We start from the raw sequence: 25,378 nt of genomic DNA, 5'->3' as shown, positions 1-25,378 counted from the left end.
ATGGCTGATTCTGTCGCAAAGATCTGCAAAAACGCTGAGGTTGATCTACAAACCAAAAACGCTAGGGCTGAAAACTGACCTTGAAGGGAAATCTGCTAACGCTAGGAAATCTGCTGTGTTGTGGTGGGAATCTGCTAACGCTAGGGCTGATCTGCTGTCTACTGTCGCCGGGAATCTGCAAGTGCAAAAACGCTAGCTAATCTAGTGAAAAAACGCTAGGCCTTCTGTTGAGAGAAAACGCCAAAGTTGTCACGGAGGTTGGTCTTGCTGAGAAGTTGCCTGTTGAGCAAGGTGCTCCTGCTGCCTCTTCTGCCAATTAGTGCTAACTCTGGTTTGCTTATATATTAACTTAGCATAATTGCCCTACCTACTTTCCAACAAAAGTCACTTAAAAGTAATAAGTGAAAAATGTCAAAAATAGGGAAAATAGGCTAAATGCACTGGAAAATTCCCCTGAAGGATTCTGATGGGAATGCTTATGATCATGCTGTGTGCAACCAAAGGATATGCATCTACACTAAGTGTCTTGACATGCACGGTCTGCGAACAGACTCAAAAAAGTGTCAGATCACTTCCTAATCTAGAGTGACTTGTCTGAACTGAACCCTGATCATGCTGTAGCTTGTCCATGGACACACAGGGTTGGATGTGTCACGTGACATCCCCTCCTTTTCAAAGTGAGGTACTGGTACCGAACTGTATGGCGTCGAGGGAGATTGCCAACAACATCCGGAATCCTCGAAAGGATGGGTATTCCTGATGCGTCACAAGGTGGGTGACGGGTGCATCGGAAAGGGGATATCCATAGTCGGGAGGAAATTCCGAACTGTGTTAGAATTGTGCACTTCCGAACTGTGTTAGAATTGTGCACAAGGAAAAGCAAGCACTTGAATGAAGATGGGTTCAGACGAAACTTGGAGGAAAAAACTGATGCTTTTTGAGAAAGCGGGATTGCTTTTCTTGAAAGCAGATGCTTTCCCGCGAGGAAGTCTGTCTGCATTGCAACTGTGCATGTGATTGCATCCGGGGCCGCCTGGGAAGAGCTGTGAAATCATTGTTTTTAACTAATAAGGCTTTATTGAGTGTTTGGGCAGATTCATGCTATTTTTAAAATACGCCAGCTGCCCACTTAACAAGTGGGCAGCCACCTGGAAAATAATGCAACAAAAACCAGCCAGCGATTTCTCTTTTTCTGGCAAAATAGCGTACCCGATATCGCCAGGACCCAGTGCGCAAGTTCCCTCGCGAAGAAGTGCTTGCGGAGCGTGTTCCATAGCGAAAAGCTACTGTTTTTCTCTGTTTTTAGCCCATAAACATCGTAGACGGGACTGATTTACAAGAAGGAACCCGCGAACACACCTCTTTTGTGTCTAGGGTTGAAAGAGAAGATTTTCTATGTAGAGATCTCTTCCGGGGAATTGCTTTTCGAGAACCGAGCTGCGTTTCGAGAGTCGAGATTGTGAAGGTAACGATTTTCATGTTATGATCTCTAAGTATTTGATTGCAGGTGTACTTCCTTTTCGGGAGGGAGTAGGAGCAGAGGAAGGCACAAGAGCCTTTACAGGATAAAAGCGCTCTGAGGAACTAGAGCCGGATCAGCCCAAGGGTTTCGTACCCGAGTTTGGGAAGTAGATCCACGGATCTGAGAGTGGTAGACTCTCAAGATCTGATCCGGAAGTTGAAATTTCCAAGGGAAGGACTTCATGTCCGTAAAAGCACAGTTATTCTGCAGGAAGAGGTCTCTAGGAACAGAGTTGGAAAAGAGTTGCAGGGATGTCATGCCCTGAGTCTGGCAGGTGAGATCCAGAGGCGAGAACCTTGATTCTCAAGGATTTAAAATAAGGAACGGAAGTTCCTTGGAATAGGGTTTTGCCCTACGTATAGGAAGTTGAGGCTTCCAGGAACCATCAAGTTTTACTCTAGGACGAACGCGGTAATACGTTCGGTTCAAGTGCTTGTTTACACTTCTCCTCAGTAATAAAGATACTATTGCGGACGGGGGACCAACCCATCTTATGGTCCCCAGTATTGTGTCGATCTCTCTCTCTCTCTCTCTCTCTCTCTCTCTCTCTCTCTCTCTCTCTCTCTCTCTCTCTCTATGTGTGTAACAAACTGCTGACGTGTCGAAACCCTAATTCTATTGAAACCCTAACCCTAAAATCAAAAACCCTAACCCTAAAATCAGAAACACTAATTCTGCCGAAACCCTAATTCTGTTGAAACCCTAACCCTAAAATAGGAAACCCTAACTCTGCTCGAAACACTCGAACGATGCGTGCGTATCAATCATGCGAACACACAATACTTCCTGTGATGGTTCTTTGGACCAAGGCTTGAGAGCCAAGATCGCCCTGAATGATCGAATCGTACTGTGGGGGTTCTTTGGAGCTCAACTCAAAAGCCAAGATCGGATCTTCGTGATTGATCGAATCTACAACGAGGTTAGCTTCGCTAGAAAAAGCATCAACTAACACATCATACTTGTGAACAATAACATCTTCTTCATGCAACTCATCATGCTTGTGAGAAATCACATCTTGATCATGCAAATCATCATGCTTGTCATTGTCATCCAAATCATTATGCAAATCATTGGCATCCAAATCATCATGCTTATCATTGTGCTTCAAATCATCATGCAAGTCATTGTCAATCAAATCATCATCATGCTTCGCACAATCATGCAAATCCTGTGTGTCATGCTTTGGAGCAGAAGAGACTGAGAGAGTCTCCTTTCCCCAAATCTCTTGCATCTGTGCCTGAACTTGAGAATAGAGTCGCCAAAACTCTTTGTTTTGTCGGTCGCTTTGTTCTTGTATTGCTTTTCTTTCTGCTTCTATTTCTGCTTTGTCTTTTGCGTGCCTGCGATCCATTTCTGCTTTTCTTTCTGCGTGTCTGCGTTCTATTTCTGCTTTTCTTTCTTTGCATTCACAATCAAATTCTGTCATTGTTTCTGCATTTCTTGCTTCGCGTTCTAACTTCCTTTCCATAAACATCTGGTTCAAAGCCTCCATAGGAGTTAGTGCAATCCTTGACGTAGATGGGGAAGGGGGAGGGTCGGAAAAACCTCCTGGTGGGGAAAATTCTTCTTCGCCTCTCTCATGCTCATCACCTCCAAGCGAAGTATCCATTCCACTTCGAGTGATGACCATTCTGAAGTCGTAGGTTCTTGTGGGTTCTTAAGTCCACGAGGGACTTGGGTTCTTGAGGGTCTTGGGTTCTGAAGTTCACGAGGAAGTTGGATTCTTGGGTTCTTGGGTTCTTGAGGATCTTGAGGTTCTTGAGGTTTTCTTTCGCTTGCAAATCCCGTTGGAGAAGGATCTTCTCTTCACCTGAGTTCTACTCCTTTCTGCGGGCGCACCCCTTGGCGGCCTTGCGCTCACACCAAGGTTTCTTTTTCCCACCTCACGTCGATTGGCCGGCCGCCGCTACGTGCACGGTCCGCTCTCAATGAGTGAAAAGAGACACAAGGGGAGGCTGGACAAGCCCTTCTTTCTTGGGATTCCTGTCACTCTTCAACAAAACACGATTAGGAATCGCCACGCCCAAGCGAACTTGGGTTCGTGCGATCGCAACAAGCAAAAAAAATTCTTGTGGTTCTTTCCTTGAGTAATGCAGAACACTTCCAAAGCTCTGATACCAATGTAAGGTGCAGCGGAATGAATGTTGTATTTTCTCAAGATTAGTGATCTTTATTGCTCAAGGTTCCTTTTAGTTCTTAGGGAAAGAGAGAGCTTTCCGTCTTGTAGAGTGTTGTGGTCACGAACAAAGGGGGTGGATATTGTGCCTGCAAGTGAATGAGACTAAGAGAAGGAGAGAGAAGAGATACGACACCGAGAGTTTGTAAAACCCTCCTCCGAAGGACCCACTCTCGTTGGCAAGAGTGGTCTATTCTTTGATTGCACAAAGGTGTACAATGCGTATGCAATGGACTAGGCAACTTGGTCTATGCCGATGACGACGACGATGACGATGACGACGCACGACGACGACGATGGCTGAAATCTGAGATCTTCTAATCGCTGAATTTCGGAACTGTTTCGGTGGCTGAAAATGACTGTTTTGGCTGCGTTTTCTTGGCTGAAAAATGAGGTTTCTTAGGGCTGAAAACTGATGGTCTTTACGGGCTGAATCTGCTACACTTTAGGTGAATAATGCCGGTCTTAATTTGCTGCTGAAATCCAAAAACGCCAGGGGCTGAAATTGGTCCTTCTGTCGCCGGAGTTCTGCAAATGCAAAAACGCTAGGCTGATCTGCTGTGTCGTGATGACGCCGGGGCTGATCTGCTGTGCACAAATCGCCAAGGCTGATTTGATGCAAAAACGCTAGGTCTTCTGTGGAGAAAACGCCAGAGTAGTCGCGAGGGTTGGTCTTGCTGAGAAGTTGCCTGTTGAGCAAGGTGCTCCTGTTGCCTCTTCTGCCAGAAAGTGCTAACTTGGGTTTGCTTATATATTAACTTAGCAAAATTGCCCTACCTACTTTTGTTGGAAAGTCACTTAAAAATAATAAGTGAAAATCCCAATAAATAGGAAAATAGGCTAAATGCACTGGAAAATTCCCCTAACTGATGCTAATGGATTCTGATGGGAATTCCGATGATCATGCTGGGTGCAACCGGAGGATATGCATCTATGCTAAGTGACTGGGCATGCACGGTCTACGAATAGACTCACAAAAGTGCCAGATCATTGCTAATCTAAACTTGTCTGAACTGACTGAACCCTGCTATGGTGTAGCTTGTCCACGGACACATAGGGTTGGGATGTGTCACATGACATAACCCTAACCCTAACCCTAACCCTGATTTGTTGATGTGGCGGGCTAACATGTGGCCTACTATACGGACACTAGCGTGATTTACAAAAAGCTGGCAGCTTTTGGCATTGCTTTTTGGACCAGGAGCTTTTAAGTTTGAAGGCTTTTCACTGTAATTGCTTTTTAGGCCAAGGGCCTTTAAATATGAGGTTAGGGCTCATTCTCTGGCATGCTTTCAAGACAAGGTGCAGAGTCTCGAGTACCGGCTTGTACTGTGTTGATGCAATATAAAGAAATACCGAAAGGGGCGCCAAGGTTTGGGGCCAATACTCTCTGGGGTGGAAATCCATCACTCCGTGTCGCGCGTCGTCTCTCTCTTTCAGTTCAACTGTTATTGAAGTGCTAAAAGTCTGTTCAGTCTGTTCTTTTCTATTGGCACGTGGTGCCCCGCCTTGTGACAGTGGTATCAGAGCATCAGGCGTGTGCTTTTTGAAAGCATACCGGTCCTACAAAAGAGCAGACAAAGCTATTGGAATTTTATTTGAGGGCACTTATTAGCCAACCCCACCCTTACTTCATCGCGCATCGAGCGCGCTCCCGTCTTCACCGCTCATGCCTTACAAGGCATAAGCCAATTAAGATCACTTGCAAGAGAACGATCCAGATTTGTTTCAAGTCACTGTTTTTCTCTGAAGCAGTGCCATGCAGATGTTGATGTCTACAGCTACCAAGCAGCATACTCCCAGTACTTGGCAAGCTTTCAAGAAAAAAAAAAATGCCCGAAGTTATATGGTTTCTGACATCTTCCTTCGGAGTGTAACTTCTGGAAGAGTGGGGTATCCTGAAATACTTGCCATGGAAACCCTAGCAGATTATATCTTGAAATTTCTCGACATCTCTCAGTACATGTCTCTTCACGAGCAGATGACCTTGGGGGTCCAGTGCGACTGCTATGACTTGGGACTACCATCGCCGCCAAAGAAACACCATCTGTCCAAGAGCTGATGGGCCATGCTGAGCTCGGCTACGACCTTACGGAATGAACCTAACCCTAATTTTTGGTGCAAGTTTCAGGATGGAAAGTCACTCGACTTTTCGAGCTCGACTGATGTCGAGATTGCTTTTTAAGTTTGAGTTCTGTTTGATCTTGTTTGGTGATCCTGTTTGGAATTTGTTTGAAATGGATGGTAACTGTTTTGAACCTGTTTTGGTGCCGATTAGAATTGTTTGACTTTGGTTTGATACTGGTTTCAATGATTGGTGATTTTACTCCCGAGTGGAGAAGTGAGAAATTATGTTTGAGAATGCTTCTTCATACTCATGGCCTGGACCCTTGTGGTTATTTGCGGGAAGAGTATTGAATGATTGAAAAGTACTGTTTTTTGATTCTTTTACTCATTGCCCGGACCCTTGTGGTTATTTACGGGGGGAGTATTGTTGTTGTGACTCCCGGCCCGGACCTGGATGGTTATGCGGGAGGAGTATTAAGAAGTCTGAGCAGTGGTTACTCTCAGCACCTCCAAACGACGAAGGCTGCGGTCTGGGGGGCGTTTGGTTGTAAAAGGCCTCTATATCTCCCGGCCCAGACCTTTTTAGGTTATGCGGGAGGAGTGATGAGGGAGTCGTTGAATATCTCCCGGCCCGGACCTTGTTAGGTTATGCGGGAGGAGTGTTCATCTGCGGCTTTATGTTTCTATGTCTTGTAACATGCATATGTAAGCATTTGTGTTGCATTGTGATGTGCCAACTACTGAATATTCCTAATTGGATGAGATTGCCTGGGTATGTAATTTTAGTGCATCAAGACACCCGTGGAAGATCAGTACGGTCTGGGTGTGATGGCTAATTTTACTACGCCGGAATATCAAGAGATCCGATCTGGACGAAAGGAGAAGCTAACTCCTTGATCAAAACAGCCGAAAGGAGAAGCTAACTCCTTGATCAAAACAGCCAAAAGGAGAAGCTAACTCCTTGATCAAAAGAGCAGAAAGGAGAAGCTAACTCCTTAATAAAAAGAGCAAACTGATTGTCCCTCCGAATGTCCCTCGGAAATTTTTGAGCAATCTTGAGTTGTTTTACAGATATGCTGTAATCGCGGACAATTACTCTCTTTCAAGAAGGGGAGATGTAACAAATTGCTGACGTGTGGAAACCCTAATTCTGCTGAAACCCTAACCCTAAAATCAAAAACCCTAAACCCTAATTCTGCCCAAAACCCTAATTTTGTTGAAACCCTAATTCTATGAAAACCCTAACCCTAAAATGAGAAACCCTAATTCTACCGAGAACCCTAATTTTGCTGAAACTCTAACCCTAAAATCAAAAACCCTAATTTTGCTCAAAATCCTAACCCTAAAATCAAAAACCCTAACCCTAACCCTAACCCTGATTTGCTGACGTGACGGGCTAACATGTGGCCTGCTGTACGGACACCAACGTGATTTACAAAAAGCTGGCAGCTTTTGGCATTGCTTTTTGGACCAAGAGCTTTTAAGTTTGAAGGCTTTTCACTGTAATTGCTTTTTAGGCCAAGGGCCTTTAAATATGAGGTTAGGGCTCATTCTCTGGCATGCTTTCTGGAGAAGGTGCAGAGTCTGGAGTACCGACTTGTACTATGTTGATGCAATATAAAGAAATTCCAAAAGGGGCGCCAAGGTTTGGGGCCAATACTCTCTGGGGTGGAATTCCGTCACTCCGTGTCGCATGTCGTCTCTCTATTTCACTTCAACTCTTATTGAAGTGCTAAAAGTATGTTCAGTCTGTTCTTTTCTATTGGCACGTGGTGCTTCGCCTTGTGACTCTCTCTCTCTCTCTCTCTCTCTCTCTCTCTCAAAAGACGAGCACCACGTGCCAATAGAAAAGAACAGACTCAACAGACTTTTAGCACTTCAATATTAACTGAACTGAAAGAGAGACGACACGCGACACGGAGCGGCGGAATTCCACTCCAGAGAGTATTGGCCCCAAACCTTGGCGCCCCGTTCGGTATTTCTTTATATTGCATCAGCATAGTACAAGCCGATACTCCAGACTTTGCACCTTCTCCAAGAAGCATACCAAAGAATGAGCCCTAACTTCATATTTAAAGGCCCTAGGCCCCAAAAGCAGTTTAAAATAAAAAGCCTTCAAACTCAAAAGCATTTGATACAAAAGCAAAGCCAAAAAGCTGCCAGCGCAATTTACGAAAATCCATACAACCTGCCACGTCATCAGCCAACGCAAAACGTGGAATTCCGTACATCTTGCCACGTCATCATGTTAACGCAATTTTCGAAAATCTGCCACATCATCAGTTTGCGCAAGTCTTGAGAGTCCAGCTTTATTTAAATCCTTTATGTCACTCGGGGCCCCATCGGACGGGGTCCCCATAGTTGGTAGGACTTCTTCTTCTGTTACTTGTTCTCTTAAGGTTTAGGCCCCTCGGCTGGCATCTGCAAGTTGGCTCCCTTCTTTAGGGCTTTGATACGTCAGCAATTTGTGACATCTCCCCTTCTTGAAAGAGAGTAATCGTCCGCGATTACAGCATATCTGCAAAACAACTCAAGTTAGCTCAAAAATTTCCGAGGGACAATCAGTTTGCTCTTTTTGTTAAGGAGTTAGCTTCTCCTTTCGGCTCTTTTGATCAAGGAGTTAGCTTCTCCTTTCGTCCAAATCGGAACTCTTGATATTCCAGCGTATTAAAATTAGCCATCACACCCAGACCGTATTGATCTTCCACGGGTGTCTTGATGCACTAAAATTACATACCCAGGAAATCTCATCCAATTAGGAATATTCAGTGGTTGAAACCAGAGTTAGCAGGGAACGGACATTTCGGGCCTTAGAACGCCGGAACGGTGTTCCGGCTAGCTGGGATTTTCTGGAACGCGTCGAAACGGAACGGCGTTCCGGCTGGAAACTGTCACCGGAACGGGACGATCGGAACGGGCTGGAACGGGACGAAACAGACCGGAACGGCCGGAACGGCCGGAACGGCCCCAACGGCCACAAACGGCAGTTTTTGAAATTGAAAAAAAATGACTGTTAGGCAGCCAACGGCCATTTTCAGCAGTCAAAAACATATATAATGCCCCCCTCCTCCCCCATTCTTCACACACTCATCAAGCCTCAAGGCCCATTCTCCCTTGCTTGAGCCTTGCTCTCAACTCTCAAGCCAAGCTCATTCTCCCTAGCTTGCTCTCAACTCTCAAGCCATAGTGTGGCGCAGCGGCATGCCTCAAGGCTCAAGCTCTCAACCTCTCTCTCTCTTGGGCTAACTTCTAAGTTCTAACCCTCAAGGCTCAAGGCTCAAGCTCTCTTTCAAGCTCTCACGGAATCAAGCGGCAAGCCTCTCTCTCTCACAGTTCAAGATCAAGCTCTCTCTTTCACGGATAATCCATCATCCATGGCCTCTTCTTCTCGTACAACCCCCTCCGTTCATGCAGGCAACACTCAAAAGGCGAAGGAATGGTCGTGGTGGGATGAAGTGACCTCGGAGGGCACCTTGTCGGCGGCGGGAGGTTCTCGTGCATGGGCATGCAAGCTATGCTCTTACACACGGAAGGGGGGGCATGACAAAGTGAGGGCACACTTTCTTCGAGTGCCGGGACATGAGGTGAGATTTTGTGCCAACGTAACCATCGAGATGAGGTGAGATTTTGTGCCAACGTAACCATAAAGCCCAAGCCCGCACGCAAAGGTATTGATCCAAAGACCCTCATTTTCCCTTCTTCCTCTCTACCCGGTGTAGGTGTTGGTGCATCTTCACAAGGTCCAACTCGTCGCCAAAAGACCCTTGCCACCTCTTGGGACCCAAAGAAGAAGGAAGAGGTGGATGCGGCCGTGGCCCGATTCTTCTATCACGACCATATCCCATTTGTCGCAGCGAGGTATGTTCATTGTTTTATGATTTATCAATCTTCTCTCTCATTTCTTCCGTTATCGTCGTTTCCACCTTTTTGATACTAACCTCTTCTATGTTTGATCGAAATAGGTCGGAGTATTGGAAAGTCATGGTGCAACGGATAGGAGAGTATGGCACTGGCTATGTGCCGCCATCTTCAGAGGCTCTCCGAACCACTTTGCTCGATCGAGATAAGGCTATCGTGGAGCAAGCAACCCTCAACATTCAGCGTCTTTGGGCAAAACATGGCGTTTCCCTCATTGCCGACGGGTGGAGCGATACAAGGAAGAGATCTATCCATGGTCTCGTCGCATACTCGAGTGGAGAGATGTACTTTGTGCACTCTAATGATGCCACTGAGAGTGGCAAGTCCGCCGATGTCCTCTCTGCAGAGTGGACAGCGGCCATAGAAACCATCGGTGAGCAACACGTGGTAGCCTTTGTCACAGATGGGGAGGCATCAAACAGGACAGCAACAGCTATCATAGAGTGCCACTATCCGCATGTGACAGTGTGCTTTTGCATGGCACACTGCTTGAACAACCTTCTAAAAGACATCGACAAGCTAGACTGGATTGCTCCAGTCATTGCTGATGCAGTGAAGATGGTTACTTTCATCAACAATCACAACTTGGTTCGGAGTGAGTACCTCAAGAGGTCGGGCGGCAAAGTGCTTCTAAAGTATTCAGATACCCGCTTCGCATTCAACTTTCTTCTTGTGCGCAGGCTGTCTGAATGTCAAAATGCGGTCCGACAGGTCTTCATCAGTGATGAGTTCACCACCTCCCCCTATGCAAAGACAGTTGCAGGGATTTTGTGCAAGGATAAGGCAGAGGATCTTGAGTTCTGGAAGGAGCTCAAGAGTCTAAACACACAGGTAAAAACGGTGGTTCATTTGCTTCGAGTTCTGGATGGCATGGATCCTTGCATTGGCAAGATTTATGAGGCAATGGACCGCATGATTGAGCAGCTTGCACAGCTTGAGCCGAACGCAGAGCGATATGAGGAGATCCATGCGCTTTGCAGCTCGAGGTGGAATTCATATGCCTCTCCTTTACACGGGGCAGCGTACATGGTGGATCCAGAGTTCCAAGGTGCAAGGCAAGAGACAGATAGGGAAGTCATGAACCAATTTACAAAGATCTTAAACAAGATGGTTCTAGACAGAGATGGGCGACGCATTGTCAGAGATCAGTTGAGACAGTACAGAGAGATGCGGGGGTCATTTGGCAGTCCAGATGCTCAGATTGATCGCAGGAAGATAGGTTCAGTGCTTTGGTGGGAGGACTATGGCTATGATGGCCCTAAGCTTCAGAGATTGGCGATCCGTATTCTCAGCCAGTCAGTTAGTACCTCATGCTTGGAGCAATTGTGGAGTACCTTTAGCCACATTGCTTCCAAGAAGAGGAATCGGCTTGGAGTGGAGAAGGCTAATGATCTTGTCTTCGTCAACGCAAATTTGAAAATGCTTTGCAAGAGTACAGACAAACAGACAGATCCTTTTACACAGTGGGAGATGGAGCAAGAGGCTTCTCAGGCAGGTGGAGATGCACATCCACCAACACTAGGTACTTCATCTGTGGCTGAGATCGAGCCGGACCTAGACCTCGATGATGAGGAATGGGAGGATGTGCATGATTTACAGCCGGCTACTACGGATTGGGAGGCCTCTCAGGCTAGTGGCTCTTGAGTCTTGAGTCTTTGCCATTTATCCTTACCTTTTTGTATGGCTGCTTGAGCCTTGCCCTCTTTGCCATTTGTAGCTACTAGCATCTTTATGGTATTTGTCACCTTCAATCTTTTGGTATTGTGGTCACTGAAGTCTAGTTTGAACTTTGCCCCCCTTTGGTTTTTTTGTAGCACCTTGGCCGCTGGCGGCTCTTGAGGCTTGTTACTATGTTAGCCATAATTAATTCCAAAGTGTTATCTCTGACTACTACTCTTGCAATTATTTGAGAGCATTGTGTATGTACTATGGGCATTGTGTTTGCTCATTGTTGTTCATCTGGCTATGTACTCTAGGCGCCGCACATCCCAATCAAGTCATAATAAGGTTAAATGGTCTTCAAATCGTGTTTTTCGTGGGTATTAGAGTCAAAGGACTCTAGTACTACTTGTATTCAAACACATAACGCTAAAAAAAAAAATATTTGGGTGTTTTTTTAGCCTCCCGTTCCGCGCCGTTCCCGTTCCAGGCCCATTCTCGTTCCCCCGTTCCGAAGGGAGGCCCGTCGCCGTTCCCGTTCCGCGTTCCGGATAACTCTGGTTGACACATCACAATGCAACACAAATGCTCACATATGCATGTTACAAGGTATAGAAACATAAAGCCGCCGATGAACACTACCCCCCGCCAATAACCATCCAGGTCCGGGGCATGAGCTGTTCAACGACTCCCTTATCACTCCTAAATTATTGTGTCTTCTCTCTCAGGTTGTGATATGATTTTGGGCATTAGATGGTTTCGTGAGCATAACCCTCTCATTGATTTGGCAGACAATACGCTCACTCTAAATGCCAAAAGTGACTCTCCCATGATCATTTGTGGTGAGGAGGGTCTTCATTCTTTACCTCTCATTTCTCATCTGCAGGCGAAGCGTGAATTACAAAGAGGAGCAAAAGCGGCATTCATTTATGCCTCTCCAGTCACTCAAAACCTTAACGCTCCAGAAAGGTATTCAGGTTTGTTTACCAAGTATGAGCACCTCTTTTTGCAAAATGATCTTCCACCCCGTCTCCCTCCCGAGCGGCCGGAGGACCATCGCATAGAACTCACGGAGGGGACACAGCCAGTCAATAAGGCTCCCTACCATTCGAACAAGACTCAAGAAGAAGAGTTGCGGCAACTCATGGAGTTGGTGACTAGAGGTTGCTCCTATTTTGTTTGTCCACTAGAAGAATGGTTCATCTCGTTTGTGTGTTGATTACATGGCTTTGAACAAGATGACCGTCAAGAACAAGTTTCCAATGCCTCGCATTGAGTATATCCTCGATAGGCTTAATGGGGCAAAGGTTTTCAGCAAAGTCGATCTCAAAAGTGGATACCATAAGGTAAGGGTATTTAAAGCCGATATCTACAAGGCCGCCTTTTGCACAGAGCGAGGGCAATGGGAGTATGTGGTTATGCCTTTTGGATTGACAGGTGCCATGGATACATTCAATCGTCTCATGGTAGGTCGTTTTGGGAATATGATCGACGTGTGTGTGTTTATCTTTCTTGATGACATTCTCATATTCTCTGCATCGTGGGAACAACATGAAAAGGATGTAGAAAAGGTTTTTAGCCCATTTGGATGAGTGTCAGCTGTACATTGTAGCTAAGAAGTCTGAATTTTTTCTAACTGAAGTTACTTGTCTTGGTTATATCATTTCTGCAGAAGGTGTCAAGCTTGATCCCACAAAGGTAGAACAAGTTCGTAATTGGGATTTGCCCAAAACTGCATATGATGTGCGTTCTTTTCTTGGTTTATGTCAAGCATATAGTTCGCACATAGAGAATTTTGCACGCATTGCCGCACCCATGACTGATGTTTGGAAAGGGGTGAAAACTCACCGACAGCGCGTTGTTTTGCCCGAGGCAGCTGTTGAGGCTTTTTCGGCTCTCAAGGTTGCGGTGACAGAAGCGTCGTGCCTCATCCTTGCCTCTTGGGACGACCCCTTTGAGGTATAAACAGATGCGAGCAATGTCGCCATAGGTGCTGTGCTTCAGCAACAGGCCGTCCAGTTGCATTTCTCAGTCAGGAGTTAAATAGTGCCGAAAAGAATTATTCAGTTTATGACAAAGAACTTATGTCTGTTATTTACTCTCTCAAGCATTGGAGCATTTTCTATATGGGACAGTTCACAGTTCACACAGATCATCAAGCCCTCAAGTGGCTCAAGTCTATGCCTAGTGCACATTGAAGCGATCGTGAAGCACGGTGGTCACAATTTTTTGAGAAATTTGGAGGTTTCATTGAGTATGTGCCTGGTAAAGCTACCCTTGTTTTGCAGATGCATTAAGTCGCAAAGGACAAATCTTGGCTCTTGAGTCAAGATCCACAGTTTCTATGCAAGGTGTCTCTTTCAACAGCATGAAGAATCAGTATGCAGATTCCAAGTTTGGTAAGCAATGATTGCAGGCTCTTGCTTCCCAAGGGCCCGGCAACTATCTCATTCGTGAAGGTTTGTTGTATTTTTGTCACCGTCTATGTATGTTGCCCTCTCAGGACAGCCATATTGCATGATGCTCATGAATCTCTCACGGGTGGACACAGGGGAATGAACGTTACAGGGGACGGGGGAGACGGGCCCTAGGGCCGAGGGACGGCCGTAACCGGGCCGGGGACGGCCGGATTTCTGGCCGGACGGACGGGTCGCAGGGGGACGGACCGGGGACAACCGGAACGGACGGGGTCGGATGGGGTCGGCCGAGAACGGCAGCAGTCAGGCGGGCTGAAAGTTACCGTTTATGACCGTTTTAAACGGCTCTTTGCAGCCTAACTGCCACATTTTGAGGGGCCTTGGCCCTTGGGAGGCTATAAAAGGCTCCCTTGGGCCTCTTAATACTCATAGTCTCATTCCAATTGGCAATTTCCCTCAAGCTCAAGCTTTCCTCTCTACTCAATGCTCATTGATCAAGCCTCATAGCCTCATTGAGTCATTGCTCAAGGCTCAAGCATGACCATTGACTACTCTACACTCTAGTATCTACCCCTGAAAGTTGAGTCTCCACTCTCAAGTCTCTCCCTCTTCTACCCACTTTGAAGTTTGAAGCTCTCCTCTCCCTCTTCTACCCACTTTGAAGCTCTCCTCTACTCTCTCTCCACACAAGCTCTCCTCTAAATCCTCTAACTTCTAAGCTCTACTCTCTCGAGTCTCTCCACCATCATGTCATCTCAAGCCAACTCCACTTCTCAAGCTGGTTCTTCTCGAAGGAGGCCCGCCGTGCAAACGTGGTCGTGGTGGGATGAAGTCGACTTTAGCACGCGTGGCAAAGGTGGCAGTGCAAGACCATGGACATGCAAGCTATGCCCATACAAGAGAACGGGTGGTTCAAACAAAGTGCGAGCCCATCTTCTTCATGAACCCGGTCACGAGGTGAAGTTTTGCCCTCATGTAGCTCCCGAGAAGAGGTTGGATCTTCTTGAGAAGCTCACGGTGTATGAGGTTGCGGAAGCGGCCAAGAGGGGCCGTTTTGTTGCCGTTGATCCCTCCACCATGGCGACACCGCGAGAGCAAAGGGAAGCCAACCTTGACGACCTCTCTCGAAGCTTCAAGAGCCATGCATCTACACCGTCCTCTTCCGTTCCGCATCGCCAAAGCACTCTCAACGAAAATTGGAATCCTAAATTGAAGGAAGAGTTTGATAGGTCGGTTGCCCGATTCTTCTTCCACGACCACATTGCCTTCCATGCTTCGCGGTGAGTTTCCCTTGATATATGCACATTGCAATCTTCCATTTTGTATTCATAATGGGTTATAACTTCTCGACTCTCGACTCTCCATACTAACACAACATGCTCTATTTTGTGTGGATAGGTCTCCATACTTTCGAACCATGGTTACGAAAATAGGGGAATATGGCTCCTCTTATGTGCCACCTTCATCGGAGAGGCTTCGCACCACCCTCCTTGACAAAGAGAAGCTTGCCGTGGAGCAAGCGGCCCAAGCAACAAAGGATTTGTGGGAGACCAATGGCGTCTCTCTCCTTGTAGATGGATGAAGCGACACCCGCAAGCGGTCCATCCACGGGGTGGTGGCCTACTCTCGGGGGGAGATGTACTTTGTGGAGTCGCATGATGCATCCGATAGTGGCAAGGCCGCCGAGATGCTTGCTGCGGAGTGGACAAGCACCATAGAGATCACCAGCCCGAAGAATGTCCTTTGTATGGTTGCAGATGGAGAGGCGTCAAATAGGGCAGCCGGAGCTATCATTGAGGGCATGTATCCCAGCATCCATGTCACATTTTGCATGGCGCATTGCCTCAATAACCTCCTCAAGGACATAGGGAACTTGTCATGGATTTCACCCACCATTGGTGACGCCTCTCGAATTGTCTCCTTTGTGCTCAACCATCAAAAAGTGCGCCATGAATTCTCAAAGAGGAGCCACTTGTCCTTGCTCAAATATTCAGAGACAAGATTTGCATTCAATTGGCTTATGCTAGGCCGCTTGTCTACATGTGGCAGAGCCTTAAGGGGCCTCTTTCTCAGTGATGAGTTCCAGGCCATGCCGGAGTCTACATCAGCAGTAGGATTGAAATGCCGAGAATGGGCCGACGACGCCGCTTGGTGGGAGGAGGTGAAGACTCTTGACGCCATGGTCAAGCCTATTCTACACCTACTTCGAGTGGTGGATGGCTTGCAGCCATGCATTGGCAAAGTCTACGAAGCCATGGATCGGATGATAGAGACACTTGAGAAGCTTGTGCCTGACCCTGTTCAGTATGCGGAGATTCATGGCTTGTGTGAGTCGAGGTGGAATGGATACTACTCTCCACTTCATGCGGCAGCTTATGTGCTTGACCCTGAGTTTCAGGGAAGGCGTCAAGAGACTGACAACGAGGTGAGCAAAGGATGGCGGCTTGCATTGGAGCGCCTTGAGCCTAGCAGTGACATTAGGCGCAAGATTAGAGACGAGCTACTCAACTACAGGCAAAAGAAGGGCTCCTATGGATGTGTAGATGCACAGCTTGATCGCAACAAGATTGGCTCGGTTTTGTGGTGGGAGGACTATGGAGGAGATGGCCCACATTTGCAGTGCTTGGCTGTTCGTGTCCTTAGCCAAGCATGTACCACTAGTTGCTTGGAGCAACTATGTAGTGTGTACAGCCACATTGCCTCTAAGAAGAGGAATCGCCTTGGGGTTCAGAGGGCCAATGATTTGGTGTTTGTGAGCGCTAACTTGCGCATGCTTGCCAAGAGGAATCACCTTGGGGTTCAAAGGCCCAATGATTTGGTGTTTGTGAGCGCTAACTTGCGCATGCTTGCCAAGAGCGTCACACACAAGGCAGATCCTTTCACTGAGTGGGAGATGGCACAAGAGAATCCATCTATGGCCGATACTCTTTTGGAGGAGCTAGAGGAGGACTTTGAGCCTCAATGCGAGCCTCCCACGCCCTCATACGTCGCTGACGACCTCGACTACGACGACGATATGGAGATTCAACACGCGAGCACTTCTTGAGTTTGATGATCATTGATCACTCGACTCTCGAGTCTAGACTCTTGAGTCTACGACTCTACCTACTACATAGCCCTTTGTACTTTTTGTTATCCTTGAGGCCTCAGGCTTGTCCTAAGTCCTTTAGGCTTTTTGACTCTTGAGCCCTTGTGGCATGCACTTCTCATTTTGTATCCATCAATCATCGATGTTTTATTAGCACATTTCAGCCTATATGACTCGTGTTCTTTGGTCTATTTAGTGTAAATTTATGGTCAAAGTGATTCTCTATGTGTGGCATGTGTGTAGGTCAAAAAATGCCAAAAAAAACTCTTTTTTTTTTTGCTGTTCCGACCCCCGTCCCCGTTTCTTGACTTTTGCCGTCCCGTCCCCGTTCCCGACCCCGAACCGCCGTCCCATGTAACTATGGAATGAACACCACATCGGAAAAAATAGAAAGATTCTTTTATTGGCCTAAAATGTGAAAAGATGTGTTTCGTTATGTCACACAGTGCACCATTTGTTAGAAGGTAAAAGCCCCTAGGTACAGGCAGCAAGGTGTCTTGATGTCGTTGCCTATTCCCAAAGGACCTTTTTAAGATATCTCTATGGATTTTGTGACTAATCTTCCACCTAGTTTGCATGCAAGGAACACACAATGCTTAACAATCGTTGATCGTTTCAGCAAATTTGCGTGTTGATTCCTTGTTACAGTCACTGCACAGTCATCATCATCGTCATCGTCGTCTCTCAAATATAGTGTCAGTATTCAGCAGCAAATCAGCGTTATCAGTTTTCAGCCAGATCAACCCTAGCGTTTTTGCATTTCAGCTCGTCTTCGTCGTCGCCATCATTGTCGTCGACATCATCGGCAAGTCCTTGCATCTAGACCATTGTACCAAATTTGTGCAATCCAAAGCATAGACCTCTCGCCATTGAGAGGGGGCCCTTGGAGGGAGGTTTGAGAACTGTCTGGTGTCGTATTCTTCTCTCTCTCTCTCTCAACACTTTTATTCACAGTAGCATTCACTTTGTTTGTGATCATTGCACTTGCACTCTCTCTGGGAACGGAAGGCTCTCCCTTCCGTAAGTAAAAGGAACCCTTGAGTAAAGTTCGGAGCACTCATCCTGAGCATTATCAACATTCACTTCCGCTGCACCTTACAATGAGAATCATAATCATTGTAACTTATTTAGCAATCACATCCAAACCGTGTTGATCTTTTCACGGATATCTTGATCTATTAAATCTCGTTACTATCACATTCAATCACTTGTCAAGTGAAAGAGATAAAATGCTGCAGTCATTTCATCTTTTCGACACGTACTCAAACAACACACACGAGAGAGCACATGTAACAAGTTCATTTTAGAAATTCCCATTTCAATGTACATCTTTTCATAAAGTCATTCAACAAAATACCGTGTATCCTACAGAAATTAGCGACTTTATTCCATTCTAGGTAACCTGTGACAAGGGGGTGGAGTGGCTCCCCTCTTGTGCAGCACGCCTTCATTGTGGAGTTTCACAATGGTAGTGCTAGAGCTGGATAGTTCCTGAACTTGAACAAATATCAGCGGACCAGCTTACCCGTGCTTTCTCCAACCGATGAAGCACCCAATCATTCTCCTTCAATTGCAAGTTGCGTCGATGCTTGTCCGCTACCTTCTTATGCCGTGCTTGAGACTTCTGCAAAGCCTCCTTTACCTTGGCAAAAGCAATGTCTAGATCATGTGTACTGATTTGCTTCAAAAATCTTGTCCTTGGTGCTCAAAATCGGTGGAACCTTTCTAGCAACCTCAACAATCTCAAATGGTGCCTTCCTCGTAGACGTGTGACCAGTGTTGTTGTAAGCAAACTCGACCAGAGACAAATACTTCTCCCACTGAGTCTTGTGAGCAGAGATATAAGACTTCAACAAGTCCAAAACCACTAAGTTCGCTATCTTTGATTGCCAATCTGTCTATGGATGACACGATGACAAAAATTCAAGCTAAATGCCTATATTCTCCCACACTGCTCCCAGAAGAAACTCGTGAATCGGAGGTCACTATCTGGCACTATAGATGTAGACATGTCATGTAGTCTTACAATCTGTGAGAGAAAGAGTTTGGACAAATGGTCAGCTTTAAGTGTCTTCTTTACCAGTATGAAGTGAGCCTGCGTGCCAAATCTGTCGATGATTGTCCAAATACCATCATGCCCAGTCTTTGCAAGATGAAATTCATTGTTATATTCTCCAAGGTCGGTCAGGAATAGGTAAAGGTTGTAGGAGTCCTGCCAATTTGTGCCTGTCAAACCTTTTGACACACCAAACAAGTGCATAGAAACTCATCCACGTTATTTTTAGTTGAGGCCAATTGAAATACTTTTTCACCCCTTTCAAGGTACTCTCGATGCCTCTATGCCCAACAAAAGAAGCATTGTGGCACTCCATTAACACCTTTTTTCTTAAACCACATGTTACACACAACATGGTTTTCCACATCAAGTAGCCTTCCTTGATAGTATAACTTGCAACTGTCTCCCCACTCTGTATCCTATCAAAGATGTTGAGAAAATTGGGATATATAGCATATTGATCAAGCATATCCTAAAAGTTCAAGTGATGTATCGTCGAGATGGCCGATACCTGTAGCTATACGACAACAAGTCTACCACCAAATTCTTCTTTCACGTAACGTGAACAATCTGGAAGTGCATAAAGAGTTTTTTTACGAAATGAGATTGAATGATTGAAACACAAGTGTTTAGTGTGAACTTAGTGTGTGATTTGTGAATTGCATGCTATGTGGATGTACTGTCTTGTAGGGATGGTCGTGGGCATGGTTTACTTGATTGAAATGTGAAAAAGAAAGGATACGAATATGATAGTAACAAGATTCAGTAGATCAAGATACCCGTGAAAAGATCAGCACGGTCTAGATGTGATTGCTAAATAGGTTACAATGATCATGATCTGTATCTAACACCCTTAATAGAAATGTGATTGATCAGTGACTGATGTCTTTGTGAAAGTGTTGAATTGGTCGAGTCTGGTGCATGGGTACATACTACATAGAGTCAGTGTCTACTGAAGAAAGTTTCTATCCTTTGGCTATTTTGCGGTGATTACAATTCTTTCAAGAGGGGGGATTGTCACAAAGTGATGATGTGGTGTGCCCAACTTGAAGAGCAATCGCCGAGTAGACAAGACGAACAAAAACCCGAATAACTGAACCAAGAAAGTGTGGCCCAAGGGCCTAAACAAAAGGGGCTAGGATTTTGATTAAAAAAAGAAAACAGAGGTTAGGGTTTTTATTGAAAACCTAATCCTACCCAATTCTTGGAGCACCGACCGTGAGGCCTAAACCCAAAAATATCAAAAGCTTGAACTCTGGGCTGATTTTCGCGTTTTGCACTAACAGTGAAGATGTGGCAAGCTTTACGGATTTTCGCGTTTTGCGTTGGAAGATTTTAGCAGAGTTGGTGTGGGCTTTTGGGTGCAAGTGCTTTTGGGTGTGAATTCTTTCCCAATCTGTGAACCAATCTTTGATATAAAGAAAGGGAGATACTCTCTTCTTAGGCTGGGGAAGCAAATTAAAATTAGCAAATCTGCTTCCTCGACGAGAATATCAAAAGCTGGGTCGAAACTATGACGCCACCATCGAAAGTGAGCCCTATCTGCTCGGATGGCCAATGAGCTCATCAAAATGAATTTGGAAGCCATCTCAAGCGTCTCAAACTCGATCTAGTAGTAACCACGTTCAGAGACCTATAAGTAGATGCCCACCTCCGTGAGAAGGCAGGCATGGAGGAGATCACGCACCTCACCTCTGCTCGACTGGTGGCGATAATCTTGCAAATGACAGAGGTGGCTTGAAGGCGATCCACCACTGCTGCAAGGCTCACTTGCTCCGTCGGCGATAGAGCAAGTCAAATACTAGGCTCTGCCGGTCAAGCGGGGGGGCTTCGTTTGAGTCCCTCTAGGGCGAAGCAAGAGCCTCCATTGATGTTTGTTGTTGAGGAAGAGAAGAAGGACGGGACAATGGCGAAGAAGGTAAGTCAAAAACGAATTAACCTAATTTAAACCTTTCGGTAGTTAATGTTTCATATCCAAATTAAAAACAAAATAATAAAATTTTCTTGAAAACTTACTACATCTAATATTAAGTGTGACCATGAGATGCATTGCAATTGATGTGTGTTAATATGCATTATCCATGTCATATGTACAAAATATTAGTGCGTGTGAACATCAAAGATTGATTAATTGTAATCTATTTAAATTAAGATTCAAACGGTTTCCATTCTATGTGTGAGTATGCTCAATTTGATGCTCTTTAAGAACTTCATTAAACCCCGCCTAATCAAAAAAGGTCCTCCCAAAAAAGGTTTTCTTTGCCTCGGTTGAGTTCATACGCCAATTGATGCATATGATCAACGAACCCAGCAGCATTTGCAAAATTTACGTAGAAGGCAGAAGACAAAGACATTATTTAAGCTGAGGTAACGAAACCAAGGGAAAATATAGAACTCAACAAAGCACAGATAGGTACAGAAGGCAAGATCATGCAAGTAACCTATAAAAAGGACAAGGCGCTTGGCAGGCGGCTGAATGCGGGGAGGAACTGGCTCCATTCCATGAACGATTGGAGTCTTGAAATAGATGTCGAAGATGCTGAGCATGTAAAGGGCGTGCAGAATAACGCCCAAGGCCACGAGACCTGCTTCTTTCCACACTCTCTCCATTTTCTTTGAGTAGCCTTAGACCTGCCCCTCCAACGCGCCTTCCGGATCGATCCTCTTCTCCCCCATGCCGCTGCTTCTCGGCTGCCTGTTTCTCTGTGTATAGAGTGAGTGAGAGAGAGTAATAATCAAATGCCTATGTGTAACATGATGTCCATATGTATACACGTATATATAATGTATGTACGTTTTGTTGGCACTGCCTTTCGAGAGAAAATGGGTGTTAATGCTAAGGTTTTTTTACCAGCAACAATTTTAATATTTTATTTAAGTGCTCAAATTTGGAGCCCAAATTGGGCATCAAAGACCCTCCAGGGCATCATTTGACGCTCAAGACATTTGCAAGGGCATCATGTGCTTTATGCTTAAGGATTCATGTACATATGTGTGTTGGGGGGGGGGGGGGGGGGGGGGGGTGTCAAAACCCTTTAGAACACCATAAATTTTAAGCAAGGCTATCTGGCTAGAGACGAGTAGATTTCCCAACTAACTTAGCCTCGATGTTTAAAAATTGCATTGACTAAACCTATATAATTGCGAGTTTAGGATTCTCAAATGCCTCTGCTCAATCGATTTCATGTAAAGCATCAAAAGCATCACCAAATGGTCGTGTATTAAATGTCAAAGGAGTCACTCCGATCAAAAGTTGTGAGCTTTGATAGCAAGCATTGCCACTAGGCAGTCTTTATACACCCCTATCCTAATAAAGTCAAGAAATGAGTATAGTTTTGGCCCCAAGTGGGAGGTCAAGGAGATCTACAACGTTGGGTGTTTGCATAAATCTTGAGGTGAATTAAAGCTAGTCAAAAGGCGATGGAAGAGATCAACATGCATTCTAGGGCTTTGAAACCATGACCTTCCACTTTCTCTCAAATCCTTACGTGCAAAATTAGGCTATTACTTGCACTTAATCGACAGCAGATGCAAGCAAAACAATTGCAAGTGAAGCTTGTTGGATCCTATAGCTTCTCCAGGATATAGACACAAACCTGCAACAGTGACCTCCTGAATCTAGCCATGTTGAAAAACAGTGTGATCGTTGCTCCTGAAACACAGTCTTGGGTACGAAATTGCCCCCTTGCATAAACCCATGAGCATGAAAAAGATTATGAGGGCATGATAGTGGAGATTGAGACACACATAGATATTCCTTAACCCAAGACTTAGTCTATGAGAGGGGAAAGGAAAAAAATTAGAAAATCTCACACAACAATGGCCTTAAATCACAGCTCCCAAAGGGTGCAGAGTACACTTGTGTCCCTTGAGTATTTGATGGTTTAGTGCTAAGTACCTTATGCCAAAATTTAGGCCTCCCTTTTACAAAAGCATTGCATGTCAATCCATAACCATGCACACCATGTTGGAATTAGGGTTGCAGAGAAACACACACAGCTTGGAGAAGACGAAGGAAGCTCAAGGCACACAATAGAGAGTGTGTTACTTAGTGTGCAATGGAAACATTGATATCCCTAGAGTGATGGGCGTATATACAATGCACAGGGGGAAAAAACTCCTAACAAGGGAAAAAATGCCCCGGCGGTCCTAGTGTGTTAACACACATCACTACCACATGTATATGGTAACAAATCCCCCCTGGAGTGATGCGGTGAACGAGAGCTGGCACATGAGTAAAGGGAAGTGCCATGCCCTGAGGACAGGATCAGTCCACAAAGGGGAGTAAGCCCAAAGCTTTGCGGAAAGCTTCAAGCTTCTCACGAGACAATGCCTTTGTGAAAAGATCTGCAAGGTTGTCCTGTGTTGGCACATAAGCCAAGCTGATCTCTCCTACTGAGAGCCTCTCCCTGACATAGTGGTAATGCACCTCAATGTGCTTTGTGCGAGCATGAAAAACTGGGTTCCTCACAACTGCCAATGCGCTCTGACTGTCAGTGTAGATAGTATTGGCAGTGTCCTGTCCAACACCCAAATCAGCCATAAGGCGTCTGAGCCATACACACTCAACCATAGCTGTGAAGACTGCCCTGTACTCAGCCTCACAACTCGAAGTGGCCACTGCAGGTTGCTTCTTGCTCAACCATGATATACATGAACTGCCAAGCATGAAACAAAAACCACTTGTGGACACTCGCGTGTCAAAACAACCAGCCCAATCTGAGTCCGAAAAAGCATGTAAGTCTGACGGCAATGATCCCCCCTTTGGATAAAACAAGCCAAGATGTAAAGTGCCACTAAGGTAGCGGAAAATCCTCTTGACAGCCTGCCAATGCTTAGACCCTGGGCTATGCATAAATCTGCTGACCTGTGAGACTGCAAACTGAATATCCGGCCTCGTGTTGCATACATAAATGAGGCAGCCAACAGCAGTTTGGTAAAGAGTGACATTAGCATGATCGCCAGCATCATGTAGACTCAACTTCAAACCTGTTTCCATGGGAGTGACAATAGGTTTGCAATCCTCAAGTCCAAACTTACATAGCAATGTCTCTATGTAACTTTTCTGACACAAGGCAATACCACCATCACACTGCTTAAATTGTATACCCAAGTAATGATGCAAATCAGCCTTAAATTCAGCAATATGTCTCTCATTTGGTCCAGTGATCAAATAATCATCCACATAAAGAACCACAATGAGAAGTACATCCACCTCACGCTTTACATACAATGTGCTTTCTGTTGGACTGTTACGAAAGCCTTGTTTGACCAAATGAGTGTCAGCTTTCTCATACCAAGCACGAGGAGATTGCTTCAACCCATACAAAGCCTTCTTACATCTGCACACTTTGTCCTCTTGTCCTTTTATGACAAAACCACAAGGCTGCGTTACATAAACTTCCTCAAATATGTCACCATTCAAGAAAGCAATAACAATGTCTGATTGATGTACATCCCAACCAAAATGAGCTGCCAATGCACATAGAAAACGTACAGTAGTCATACGACAAGAGGGAGCAAAAGTCTCTTCATAATCTATGCCGTTTTGTTGTGCATAACCTTTTGCAACAAGTCGAGCCTTATGGCGATCGATCTCACCATCCATCTTGCGTTCCAACTTGTAAACCCACTTCGTACCAATGGCCTTCTTGCCAGGACGCAAATCACATAAAGTCCATGTGTCATTTTCTATAAGTGCATCATATTCTGATTGCATGGCAGCCATCCAATTTTCTGAATTTTGTGCTTCATCAAAAGTCAGAGGCTCCTCAACATCATGTAAGCTAGACACAGCCAAAGCATAACAATCTGATGCATAAGATGCATGGCGAGAGCCTGAACGAGTACGACTAGACAAAGGTGCATCCAATTTACTGTCACGCAAAGTGTGCACCAGCCATTTTGGCATACCTCTAGCCTGCTCTTTTTCAGTGCTTTCCTCATCAAGTACATCATGTACATCTGCATCAGTAATAGGCTGATCTAAAACATTTTCAGAAACCCCCATAGGCTGTACATTTGCCTCATTGGAACTTACATTCGTATTTCCACCACTGAAAAGAGGCAACAAAGTGTCATAAATGTCCTGTGAGCTTACATTACTGTCTCTAGTACATGACAGCAAGGGTTGAACAGAATCTTCCACAAACACTACATCCCGTGAAACCAGAATACGTTTTGTTTGCGGATGATACAACCTGTATCCTTTGCTTTCAACACTATAATCAACAAAAATACATTTGACAGCCTTATCATCCAATTTTCTGCGCTGCACTTGTGGCACCAAATCATATGCCAAACAGCCAAAAATATGCATGTGCTCAATAGAAGGCTTTCTATCATGCCATGCTTCATATGCAGTAATAGATTGCAAAGCTTTCGTAGGACACCTATTACGTACATAAGTGGCACACATGATGGCCTCAAGCCAAAAAGAATGCGGTAAAGTTTGACTTTTGACCATACATCGTGC

General features: G+C 45.4%; 1 protein-coding gene across 1 annotated transcript in view; it reads right to left on the bottom strand.

The window, feature by feature from the left end:
- Window positions 1-21,644, bottom strand: part of LOC147437530 (sulfatase and phosphatidylinositolglycan class N domain-containing protein) — a 60,797-nt gene extending 39,153 nt beyond the window's left edge. Inside the window, exon 1 of the mRNA XM_086487048.1 lies at window positions 21,345-21,644. Within this exon, the coding sequence (XP_086343174.1) occupies window positions 21,345-21,513 (169 nt within the window). The 5' untranslated portion in view covers window positions 21,514-21,644. The remainder of the gene's footprint in view (window positions 1-21,344) is intronic.
- Window positions 21,645-25,378: the final 3,734 nt, after the last annotated feature.

The sequence above is a fragment of the Adiantum capillus-veneris genome, chromosome 17 (assembly GCF_014529385.1).
Source record: "Adiantum capillus-veneris isolate H3 chromosome 17, ASM1452938v2, whole genome shotgun sequence".
Lineage (NCBI taxonomy): Eukaryota > Viridiplantae > Streptophyta > Polypodiopsida > Polypodiales > Pteridaceae > Adiantum > Adiantum capillus-veneris.
Note: the sequence above shows the minus strand (reverse complement) of the source record. Positions and strands in the feature narration are given on the sequence as shown.